At 40.1% G+C, this 12934-nt stretch overlaps 1 protein-coding gene across 1 annotated transcript in view; it reads left to right on the top strand.

The window, feature by feature from the left end:
* Positions 1–12934, top strand: part of SFMBT1 (Scm like with four mbt domains 1) — an 80949-nt gene that overhangs the window by 36618 nt on the left and 31397 nt on the right. The window contains exons 2-3 of the mRNA XM_074879522.1: positions 5615–5781; positions 12208–12302. Of these exons, the coding sequence (XP_074735623.1) occupies positions 5754–5781; positions 12208–12302 (123 nt within the window). The 5' untranslated portion in view covers positions 5615–5753. The remainder of the gene's footprint in view (positions 1–5614; positions 5782–12207; positions 12303–12934) is intronic.

The raw sequence follows: 12934 nt of genomic DNA, 5'->3' as shown, positions 1-12934 counted from the left end.
CGCAGGCTGTGGAAATTGCTTATTTCTGCAGTAATAATAAAAGCAGAAGGCAAGTGAGCATCTAGAACTGACCGCAGGTTGTAACTGCAATTGCACGCGACAGTGTCAGGAGTGAGGCTTGAGAGGGTCTGTGCCCCTGCGTGTCGGAGCTCCATCCCCTGCAGCGGCAGGATCGGGCCCACTGGCAGGTAGTGTTGGTACAGGGTCTTCTCTCTGTGAAGGAAAAGTCTCTCTTTCCAGCTCATTTTGTCATAAGACTTCTAGATCTTAACTACAGAAGAGCTTTTAGGATGAACTTGTGCATTAGTAAGACAAATTGGGAATATTCACTGAAAGGGTCACTGAGTTAAAATGTACGAGGAAGCACAGGAATGACTGGTTGTTTCCTATTTATAACTGTGCACTGGGAAAGGGTTACTGCTCCTGCTGGGCACTTGTCTGTACCTGTTTCGTACTTCACATTGTTCTTTCTGAATGTTTTTCAGACAGAAGTTTGTAGCAGAGGGGTGCTTTTGTCCTGAACACTTTTTCTTTCTGAAAATGCCCACAGGAATCTCCACTGCAAACACTGGATCTAATTAGAAGATGTGCTGAACAGGGCACTGTATATGCCATAGCTGTGAGTCCTACAATAAAGAATTTGTTACAAAAAGTCTCTAGATGAAATACATGTGCCATCTCCCCTCAGAGAGAACACATAATTAGTATTTCCTTGAAGTGAAAAAGCACAGGTATATGTGTGAATGGGCATAGGGACCAGGAGGGCGTTTATGCCCTCTCCTCCCGCCTCCAGGGTATGGTCCAAGATTAACAAAAAGGACCTTTAGCTTTCCTGGTTGTCTTAGCAGTAATTTATCTCGGTATTCAGTGACAGAGCTATAGGTTTCAGGTGCTGAAGGACCCCTTCCCTGCTCTGACAGACCTCTGCAACAGGTTTTCTGCCTGCCTGTGCAGAGTGAAGCTCTATATTGGTAGACAGAGGGTTTTGAAACAGATTTTACTGGATGCCTTTGCATGAAGGAATTTGCTGAAAGCTGATCCTTTCTGTAGCTTCTCCCCCAGTCCATAGGGGTGTCTCCTGTCCCCATTGTCTCATGCGCCTTTGTTTTAAAATAATATTAAGCCTCAGACACCAGCTGATTTACTTTAATTCAACATCCAACTTATGTTTGATTTCTTTTCATATTCAAGTGAGCCATCTGGCTTTAATGAACTGTAACTGTTTTTAATGCTGCCTCCAGTTGCTAACATCTGAATATTTCATGTGCTGAAAGGAGGTTTGAAATGCAGAAGTGAGACTGAAGAGTCCAAAGTATTTCCAAATCAGCTCTATTCTAGCAGCACTTGTGCTCCCCTCCCCTCAAGATTTATCAAAAGGTAGTCTTTGGGGTGCCAGACTGTAAGCATCAGCCATGGCGGGTGCTAATTACAAGTACTCTCAATTTTGTGTACGTAAAACACCAGAGCTGCTTATGAAATCCTGAATAACTACCCGACTTGACTTGGGCAGAATATCAATCAACTTCAATGGGAACTGCCAGTATTTGGCATATTTTAAATAAACAGCCTCTTTGGTGTTTGGTTTCGGGGAGTGGGGGAGGGGTGTCTTAAATATTTCCATGTTGCAAAAAAAGATGAAATTAGTTTTAAATCACCTAGTTTAGTTATAGAAGTTAATTGAGAGCTGAATCACGTAAACTGAAAGTATCTTAATTGCTATTAAATTTTGAGGGTACCTTGCCAGGGCTACGCTAGTAGAAACCAGTGGCATATCCCCAGATTTGTTGGACCACATGCTTTGCTCAGCATTTTTCACAGCGTTGCCTTTGTTTTGGCTTAGGAATGTGACAGCTGATAGATTTACGATAGGCCATTACCAAGAAATATTTTGATCAATGATCAGAAAGTATTTTGTTGGTTAGTTCTTCACTGGGTGCCAAGCAGTGTTGTGCAGGTTGCCAGTGACATCATCTTCCAGCATTACTTCATAGAACAAATGGAAGCTTAGACTGTCAGGCTGTCTACAGGAGGAAAGTCTTCAGAAACGGTAGGCTAGGAATAAGCAGTTGTGTTAGCTTACCTTGCACTGCTTTGTCCTGAGAGCATGAAAGAGGTGCATAAGGAACCAATGAAGACTGATAGAGATTGGTACCTGTGCTTAATTTCTTGGTCCCTTTCTCATAGAGACAGAGCTGAATTGGGAGGTAACTTGTGACCCTGTAGGTATATGCTGAGCACAGTCTTTCTGAGATGGAGAGGAGTAGGTTAGAAAGCAGAAATTGGCAGCTGAGTTCCCTTCCAGATGCATTCCTGAAGCTATAATGAGTAAAACCGCATTAATATCTTGTACACAGTAGGCATAAAGGAGCTCTTAATGATTCCTCTTGCTACTCTTAAAATTTTTTATTCTCACATGTAATGAAAATTTTTAAAGTTGGCTGTATTTTTGGCTGTACTTAAGAACTTCCTACACCACTTGAGTGCTGTTGGTGGATATTTTTTTAATTCTTTTCAAGTTTGTTGTTTTATTTGTGTGTGAATGAAGCTACTAGTGTTGTGTACAGGAGATTTCAGCCAGGCTTTTCACCGCTTTACACTGCAGTTCCCTAAAATTCATGCCAAAAACTGTAGCTCAGTCTACACTACGACTTACACATCTCACTTTCAGTTGAAGTGTAACTGGAGTTTGGTTTGACTTGTGTGATATTGCCAGGTAGCAATCCTGAATGCTCCACAGACATGCTCAGGACATTTGCAGCCTGCTACACAGAATTTTACAGTTAATTCATGGAAATCCTCCACAAAATGAAATTATGGTACTTTGGGAAGGTTTGGGGTCTCTTTTTACCCTTTTTTCTTCACAAGTGCTCTGTATCTAAATGGTGGAGGCATGTCTTGATTAATTTGCTTTGCATGGGGACCATGGGAGCCTAAAGATACTGCTATGGGCAGGGACAGTGACACTGCCCTTTCTGGTGCCAGCCACGGGTGGCCGCCCAGTCCTCCTGCCTGGGATGACAGGAGCTGCCTCCTCATTTCGTTCTGAGAGGCCACTGTGGAACTGGGCCGGCAGGCTGGCGGAAGCAGTCACTCTCCCACTTGAACTTCCCTGTAATACACTACTACTTGAAAATAATTCAAATTTTAACAAATAGACAGATTTTCGAAGGCAGAAACATTTAGTTAGAATTTTTCAGACTGGCTGTAGTTCACAAGCTGCTTATTTGAATGACAATATACATGCAACTGCAGCCTGCATAAAGCTGCTTAAGGTCTGCTTGGAGTTTTGGTGGGATGGGAGATGCTTGCCAGAGAGAAGGGCTGGATAGTGTCTTAGTCATTTGTAGTTACCATGTGTCCAGTCCAGTTATACCTTCAGAAATTAAATCATAGTTGCACCTTTAGAAGCAGTATCGTATTGGGAAAGCTCTCATCTGTGATACTCATTTTGAAATAAGATTTTGTGTTTCCATCTTCTAGGCAACTTGCATTTCTTAGGGATTTGACCATGCTGTAGAAGAAAAAAAACCCACTTAAAATAGGTTGGTTTCTTTAACCTTTAAAAAAAAAAAAAAGGACCCTTCTGCAAAACCTCCGTAAGGATTATTGAGTAGTCTCCATACAAACTATAGCTGTACAAACCCCCCCAAAACTTAAGACTTTTCAGATGTGTAGGACTTCCCTTTTTTAAACCATAGCTATTCAAAATGTGTTTAGCTGAGAAGTGCAGCCTTTGTTTTTTAAAACCTGATTTTTAGTCCTCTACATTATTTCTGGTATCTTACTTAAAAAAAATAAACAGGTGCTTCCCAAACGTTCAACAAGGATGCAAAGGGTATTTGAAGATTTTTTGGCAATAATTTTTAAGCCAATAATCTTGTTTTCGGGGCCCCCTCATGCTCTGTTTAATTGATTTATATGAAGTTGTCAGTCAAAGTGTGATATTAATAAAGAAACATGTAACACAGGCTTTTATTTACTATATAACTTTGCTTTAGTGGAGAATTTTGTGACAGAAAAATACTCACAGTGCATTGCCAGTGCAGTGAACTAGTGGGCTTGCTTTAGACCTGTCCTTCCTGGTTTCTACCATTAATAATGAAATAATGATTTAATTGCTCATAGGAAAAGGTTTGAAAGTTACAGGTTCTCATCACAAAATGTTTAGGAGTGTGTTTCTGCTCCCTTCTTTAACCTGGTAGGTTAAAAAAAAAAAGGTATTTTCCCGTGATACACATCGGGGCAAGAATATCTTCAGCTTGTCCAACTGTAAAACACTCTGTGTGTGCACACACATGCCAGTTTCAGGGCATTTTTTTTACATGTGCCATTCTGCCATTCTCAGACATTATGCAGGGCAATAGTTTCTGGTTTGGGGTAACAGAATAAGACATTAAACAGTTCAGCCATCTACATTTGTACAGCCTCTGTATTTGTAGGGTGGGTTTGGCAAAACAGACTGCAAAATTTTCTTGTTGTGCTGTCTCCAAAACACTTCGGGGCTCTGTTGGCAGAGATGAGTATTAAGAGAGTAAAGAGGGGCTGTGTTCCTTGGTGATGAAGGTGATGCTTAAGAAATTTGGTGAGTGGAAGGACTATCTGTTACGGGTAGCCTGGAGTTCTGTCGCTTGTTTTTTCTCATACCACAGGATCATAATTTTAATGTAATGTAGTTAGGAGCAGTCATCTGCTGTTGTACAGGACTGCTTCTCCTTGAAGAACCATTGGCATGGGTGAAGTTAGTACAGACATCTTTTAAGTAGACAGAATGACAGGTGACTGTACCTGTATTGAATATCTTAAAATATGTTTTACCAGCTAATATACAGTAAATGAACTGCCACAAAACCCGAAGAAGACTAGTAAAATATAAAATGAAATTAAAATCAAGTACATATCTTGATTGTATCTTGGTATACAGAGTATTAATTGTTTTTTCCACTTATATAAGAGACAATGTTTTGATAATAAATGAGCTACTATGTCATAGCACAACAGGTCACTGGTATCTTCAAGTCCTATTAATGTGATGAAGTGATGGCTCCTTGGTTGAACTATTAAGAATCTAGCACGTTTAAAATGTATACATATATTTAAATTTGTCTTACAGCCATTTAAGACCACAGTTGTAAATTTCCTGGAGGCTTGTGGAAAGCAAACGGCTAAAGTACTGGAAACCCACAGCCTGAGCAGACATTTTGTAAGCCTGACTGTGCTCTGCCTTTGCCAGTATCAGGTTGGCTTTCTTGACTTGAGACATTTTTGTTGGTCCAGGTGACAAAGGAGCTGGGGGTCTTGCTTTGTCTTGTTCCTAAGGCATGACTTGGTTAGTTCCCTGTTTCTTTAGCCTTGCGTAGGGTTGAAGGAGCTTTTGAGAGGGGTGAGTTTGTTGGGGGGGCTGAAGAGATGTTGAGTCAGCTTTGTAACTGACTGATTTAGGAAATATTTGTTTTCTAGAATCAGTTTGGTCTGCAGATGAGGGAATACCTAAACATAAATGCAGTGAGATGCCCTTGTTTGCTTTAAGATTTTTGGCTTATTGCTGGAGCAATGTTTTTAATGTAATCTAATGTTAAAATCTGACAAAGATTTTCTTATCAGTTGTTCCTTTCAGGTTTTCTTCAGGATCCCTTTTGAATGTTCTGGCTGCCAGTAGAATCGGAGGCGGGAGGCAACTCATGACCACCAAACTGTGACAACCTCGGATTCCCCTGCTTCTGGCTACTCGAAATAACCACTGGGCTACTGTGGAGATGAATGGAGAACAGCAGTATGATGGAGGTAATAGTCCAGCTGAGCTCCCTGGCTAATGATTCTCAAAAAAACTTGGCAAGCGAGATGGAACAAAGATGAGCACAGTGAATGTTTCATAGTGCATGTGTCTGATGCTGTGTACTGTATACAGGGAGAAACTCAAATTTCAATGACTGTGGGTTAGATTCTGGCTATGGGGCTTATGTTTGTTATTTCTCTATTTCAAAAGCAGGGTGTATCATTGGCTTAAAGTAGAACAAAATCTGACTCACCTTAGTAATTGTGTTCTTAAGCTGTGTCTTTCTTCTTCATGGTACCACTGTGAGATGGGCTTATCAAATTCTCAGTGGCTTTAACACTATTTTAAGGCATTTGTCTGTCAGAGTGGTTAATACTATCTTCTTCTGTCCTTGTGTTCATCTTGTTCTTAATATTTTGACAAGGTTGTGCTGCTGGTTTAAAAAATGAGGTAACTGAAGTTGTTTGCTGCCATTGTAATCTGTCCTGGTTTTCTGATGTGCCTTGGTGTGCCTGCTTTGATAGGCCTGGGATATCAACTTCTAACCTGCTGCAGAGTGGTGTGGTATGATAAATTAGCTCTGGTTTTGGTTCACCTTGAAACACCAGGCAGGGAAGAGTGTCAGTCTGGGATGGCTGGTGATACTAACAGCTTTCTGAAACAGTTCTGCAATTTTACACTCTTATGGGGGTAGGGAACATCCGTTCTTCTGACTTGCTTGCTATGGTTTGTTCCTTTTCCTTGAGGAGGTCCCTACCTATAGTGTTGGTACAGTTAATATGAAGTAAATTTTAATTTGTAGTTACCAGTGTAAGCAATTGGATGAGGATTTTATCTGAGTATTACTTTCCTTTGGTACTTGTCCAAGTACTTGCTCTTCTCGTAGGACAATTCACTATTGGTAGTTTTTGTACCTTTACTTTATGCAAGTCAGTGTTACTGAAGAAATGTTAAACATGATTTTAATCTACAGTGCTTTTAGCAGAATGCTATCATCTGCTTTATGATGCTGAAATAAACTTTTTGATTATTAATTATAGCAAATCAGTCATGTTGTTGTCAATGTTATATCCTCAAATAAGCAACAAAAAACAGCATGCAGAAGTATGCGAAATGTCTCCAAGCACATGCAAACACTGTTTCCTCTGCTAGTGGAAACGTCTAACTTCTGTCACATAGTTTAAGAAAGAGAAAAGGCTTTGAGCCACCGAGAAGAACAGTAACATGCATACATGGTCAGGGATGGGGTGTTCATGGGCTGACAGCACCTCTCTCTGTACTAAAACCTTTATTGACATTTTTCCATCTTTCTCAAAAAATATCAGAGGTCACACAGTCCTCTCTATGTGCTTTTGGAATAGCTATGAAGGGATGATACTGTATTGAAATTGCTCAACAACTGTTTTCCTGACCATCCTTTTTGTGCCTGGTTTGAGTACACATGGCTGTGGAAAGCAAGTAACTGAGGAGAGCTTTACTTGCTGAGTTCTAAGATAGTTTCCAACAAAGGCTATCCATGTCAACATAAGCACATTGTTTCCTGAAGTGCTTTGAGTTAGACCAGTCCCAACCACTACTGGAACATTCCCTTCATATTCTTTGACTGGTGTTATTTTTTCCACTTGATGGTTTTTAGCAGTTTTTGTAGATTCCCCTCTTGTCTTTTTGGTTTTTAAATACATCTTGTAGGCTCTCTGCTTACAAGAACCCAGACAGTGGTCAAGGTTGTTGGTTGTGATCTCTCCTGCACTACGACAGGAAAAGTCAACTTTCATTCTTGTCACAGTCTTTCTCAGCTGCTGAAATTCCAATCTGTCTTTATTTATTCATGGCCTTGCAGCTGGTATAGATGGAAAAGATTAACTGTTATTAAAATCAGATTGAAATATATCTAAATTTCAGGGTGAGAAACCTTTAGGTTAGCCTTAATTGAAGGTCTTGCAGACTTCAATGTGATGTACTTAAATGTCCAATATGACAGTGTTCGACTAGATCACATTAAAGATGCATGAAAATTATTTGCAGTGAGAATTTAACTCTAATCCAAAGACCAAAACAGTGTGGTGTAGATGGTTTTCATTTCAGTATTTTTAAGGGCTAACGTCCTTAATATTTCACTGCCTTCTTGTGTCCAAATGGTACAATTCAGTATTCTTTCTCTTCCTGTATGTATCAGAGGGCAGCAGGACGTAATTCATGGTAAAATTCAGAAAGGAAGGGTTAGTCTTCACGATACTACTAGTAGAAATAGTGATAAATGGGAAGCGATATACCTACCCAGGAAACTGCTAATAGTCTTACAGACAATTTTCTCACCTCCAGGGTGGATAATCGTTCTCCACAGAACCTCTGTAGGATACTTCTCAGATTTTACTTGAGAAAAGGTTTGCTTGATTTGAAAGCTTTACTGACAAAAACTAGTCATATGGCAAGGCCACAGAGATGAGAATCACATCAGGTTTCTTTCCCTGCCTTTGTCAAAGTTGTGCTTTGCTACTGAGCTAATGTGTGGCTCAGACATCCTGTCTAATATAGAAGAATATGTCTCCATGTAGTAGAAAGCTGAATTCATTTAGGACTTGTAGCAATTAAGGATATGGGGAGAAAGAGAGAACATACATATATGTACACCCATGCGGTATTAGATTAATAAATTGTGCTTTAGGATTAAATGAAGTAAATATGGTTTTCCTTGTTGTCATCTGCCATATTAATTTGCATGTTTTCTCACAGTAGCAAGAATTTCTGGTATAAATATCTGAGGTTTTATTGAATAGTTTGAACACAGACTGATCAGGACATTTAATACAGACACATGGCCCCTCAGGAATGTACCTTCATTAAACTGATCCTCTGTATCCTGGGATCTGCTAACCTGCAAAGATGGTGCTGTGCAATAGGTCTTGCAAAAAATACCAGCAGACCAGATCAAAGGCTTGATTTAAACAGGGCCTGCTCTGCTGCAACTGTCCTGCCAATAAAACGAGAAAAGCAGTTGGATTCTGACTCTCAAAGATCTCCAGTTAGCGTGAGCCTTACCAGAGAGATGGTCCTTCGCCACACTCTTGGAGTGTTTCTGCATTCAGATGTCAAAAAATAGATACTTGATTTCTGAGATTTTTCATAGTTTGTGTAGTCCTACCACATGCCACAATTAAAAAACTAATTTACTGCTCTCGCTGTAAAACTCCTACAGCATTTTTGCTTGGAGCTTTATTCAATGAGCTTTTCATGTTCCACATTGATTCAGTAAGTGCTGCGCTAAATAACCTGGAATGCTGTGGCAGGGCCGTGTATGAGAAGCAGCAGATAGATTTGTTAAATACTATAGCTCAGCGCAGCCCTCAGCCGTGTCAGCCTCCTAAAGGAAAGAAAGCACCTGAACTGCCCAGCTCTGCAAGCTCAGAGGTTGGAGTGTGAGGCTAATCACCTAGTCTAATTTAATTGTAAAACCATAGTAAAGTGTAAAAGCAAGCTGAGTTGAACTTTTATGAATGAATGAAACAGCAAAAGTTCTGGGTGCTTTTTTAAAAAGTTTTTTAAAAAATCCCTCTGACTCCGTGAGACTCCCTAAGATAAAGAAGGAAGAATATTAAATTTACAGCTAACGTTGGACAGGAATTTGTGATTTATCTTTTTTTCCTACGAAAAATGAGTTGCAAGAGAGCTTCTGGGTGTGCTGGTGAGAATTGTGCACTGTACAGTACAAAGCAATTCGAGCCCTTCCCACCACAGCGCAGACCTGGAAGGAAACAGCTCTTTTGGATATGAAAACACACAGGCTGCAGAGACCTTGAATGAGTGGAGTGACAAAGGACCTGTGGTAGCTCTGGTCCAGATGGGAACTGGTTTTAACTGTAGTTAGAGGCAAAAGGGTAGCTGGAGCAGCATGCAAACTGGCTTTTTCAGGAGCTCCTTGTAGCAATTAAGTGGCAACATAAGTTACTAATTGACCCTTTCAGTGTGTTAAGTGACCTGTGCCTCGTTTAAGAAGCTTAACTGCCCCTTAGACAGTTATCTGATGATAACACGTTATTGAAGGCTCAGTGCTGCAAGCAGCTTGGTAAAGAGCGCGGCTGGAAAGCCTCAAGATCCGTGTAGTATTCCCAGGTCGAGCTACTTGGCTTTCAAACTTGTTAAAAAGCGCGGAGCAGTCACGTTGCTTTATGTTTCTCTTCAAACAGGAACGCATTAGACATTGCAAGCAGTGCTTTTTACATACAAAGTGCTTTTTGGAGTTGGATGAAAGTGGGGTTGTTGCTGCTGTTTAGCAGCTGGGTGTTTTTCGTTGGGAAAGGGTGAGCTGGCTTTCTCTAGGCGGGAGAAAAATCAGACAAAGTTCACTTTTGGTTTTGACTGATCATAGATGTTGTGTTCAACCTGATGTTTCTTCCCACTTTGGTTCTGCAGCTGTAGACTTAAGCATTTTTATGGTTATATTACAGTTAAATGCTGTTTTAATGAGTTAAGAAATCCTAATCTGTTTTAACAACATTTTGCAATGAAATTATATTTTTCTTAGAGCAGCTTGCAGCAAAGCTTTGATCAGCTCCACCCTAATTAGCAGACACCTGTGGTCTGTGCCTTAACCTCTTTACTCCCTCAGAATTTTTTAAAATAAAATTACTTACTTCTGTCCTTCTTCAGGTCTATTTTTTCAGTAAGCTAAAAATTAGCCCCTAAAAGTGACAGTGATACTCAAACTTTGAATTTTTTGAGCTCTGAGGTTTATGAAAGGCTAGTATAACCAGCTGTGGTTGTTCAAAAATAGCAAAATGAAATTGGGTTTGGGAGAGATAAGAGCTGCCTTTAAAACAGATACTGTCATCAGCAAACAAAAGCTAACTTGAATATACGCTTCTAAATTTGGGGAAATTATAATTCCTAGAACTATGAAAAGTCAAAGATGAGTTTAACAATCAGTTTGAAGATAAAATGAACCTACTTTACACTCAAGACTTGTAGGGGTTTTAGGTGATTTAACATAGCTCAGACATTTGGGCAAATATTTGCCCCTCTCTATTCGAGGGCTGAGAACTGGTGTGGAGCATACTTAGCAGTTTGTCAGCATGTCCACAGCTCTGATAAGGGCATGTAAGTACTTCGTTCGTTTTTTTGGACATGTAATGTTTCCAACCCAAGCTACTACTCCTTGAAAGAACAGTTACCACCTGTCCTAAGACAGGCTGAGTGTGTAGGAGATGTTGGTGTCCTGTAACCTTTGCTGAGTGCTTCCCCTGCTTGTGATACACAGAGATTTCTGTTTTCAAGTATAAACAAGGTGTCAGGTTTCCTGGTACTGAGAGATGGAAATCTCTCCTGTTCATTCATAAAGACAACTATGGTGCAAATGGTAGAATCCATCTAAAAGTGAAAATAAAAAGCTTTACTTTCATGTCATGTCATTGCTATCCCATTTTGCTGCTGAACCTGAAGCTGTAGTTTGTGTGTTGGGGTTAAAAATGCTGCTTACATGAGGTGGGACCCTCCCTGGGCATCCAAGCTTTTCCTGCAGGAAAAATATAATGTGGCTGCCATGCTGGACTTAAATAGGAGGTCCTGAAATCCAACCTGTGTTGGTTGTGGCATCTTTTCAGCAAAGCAGGTTACACATTGGAGGAGACTGGAATAGGAGGGGAGTAGGGAAGTGAGCCAAGAACTGGAGACGGGGGCTGGGGGAGAGGCTTGACAATAATAATAGAAAATCTGACTAATTTGTAGTGTGGCTCACTACAGCTGCTTGCTTCCCTAACAGCCTGGGTGAGTTTTGAACTGTAGCTTGAGTGGTTTTAGCACATTTTTGCTTTAGATGCATCCAGAAATGAGATTTTCTTGGTCTAAAGAAGCTGTTGCACCTTATGAGCTGGTTTTTTTAAGTGACTAATTTGAGTGTTCCTGATTTCAGTTGTCTTGAACTTTTTTTTTTTTTTTTTTAGAACTACCCTGAATCTCTCTCTGTGCTTTTGGTGTTTTATAGCATCTAAATAAATACTATATAACTTAAAAAAGAAGAGAGTCATATTTCAATATTTTTTTTATTCTTTCTTTCCAAACCTCTTGCTATTGGTATTGCTGTTTCCTGGATGGTTTTTAATTTAATATACTGACAGTCCAGTGTGCCCAGAGTTTTGAGTCTCTTATTTTATTTCTATTTATTGTGATACAAATACACAACTATTCTGCCTATGTTCTCCTCTCAGGAGAACCAAAATCCTCAGTATCTCACTATTTTTCAGATCAGATCCAACTTAAAACGCCCTTCATGTGCGAAGAAAGGCTCAATAGTGTTGTCTGTATGTTGAAATCTATAACTGAAGTTCACTGTGCACTTGTGTACTCAGTCATTCGGAACTGAAGTGGGTTTTGCTGTGGTTCTTAGTAGCCTAAAACTTAAGCCAACAGGTTGCTAAATAGGTTTTTGGCTTCTCTTCCAGATGCTGGTTCCAGTGTGGAAGAAATGGAATTCAATTGGGATGAGTATCTAGAAGACACAGGAGCAACTGCAGCCCCCCATGGATCTTTTAAACATGTGAGTAAGGGAGTGTTTACTTACCATCTCCTACATTATTTTTTTGATACTCTGAATGTTTAGGATCTCTTTGAATGAGTTGATGTTCTCAAATCTAGAAGACTAACTAGAATCAAAGAGACCTTTTTATTACTGTTTGTCATCTTCCTCTCTGTATGTAGCACAGGGTAATCCCATCCACAAGTGCTGTTCAGTCTTTCTTCTTTTGGTGATTGCTACTGGACAACTGCTATGGAGGAGCTAGCTTCAGAAAGTTGGTGGCATAGTTATTGAACAGCAGAATTCAAATGTGTTCTCAAAGAAGGTTTTAATGGTGGCTCTCAAGGAGGCCAAGAAGAAAATAATAGCTCTGCCAAACACTTGACTGTAGTAGTTAGAAAACTGATTAGGATAATTGTCGATCACAGGCTTAATGGATAGAATGAAGTCCTGATAAGCCCTTGTCTTTGCCCTTGGATGTCTTTAATCAAATGTTGGTTGGTAAAATCCTGGAGTGCACTGTCCTGCTGGGTGAGATCTGAATGTGAAGTCTGCCGCCTTGTACTGGCTCATCAGTGAAGGTGAGCTGTGTAAAGCTGGTTTCCCAACCTCTTGGATCTCTTCCAACAACTGAAACACCTTCCAGACTGCCA

The sequence above is a fragment of the Strix uralensis genome, chromosome 10 (genome assembly GCF_047716275.1).
Source record: "Strix uralensis isolate ZFMK-TIS-50842 chromosome 10, bStrUra1, whole genome shotgun sequence".
Classification (NCBI taxonomy): Eukaryota; Metazoa; Chordata; class Aves; order Strigiformes; family Strigidae; genus Strix; species Strix uralensis.
The sequence above is the reverse complement of the archived record's forward strand: the minus strand, read 5'-3'. Positions and strand labels throughout refer to the sequence as shown.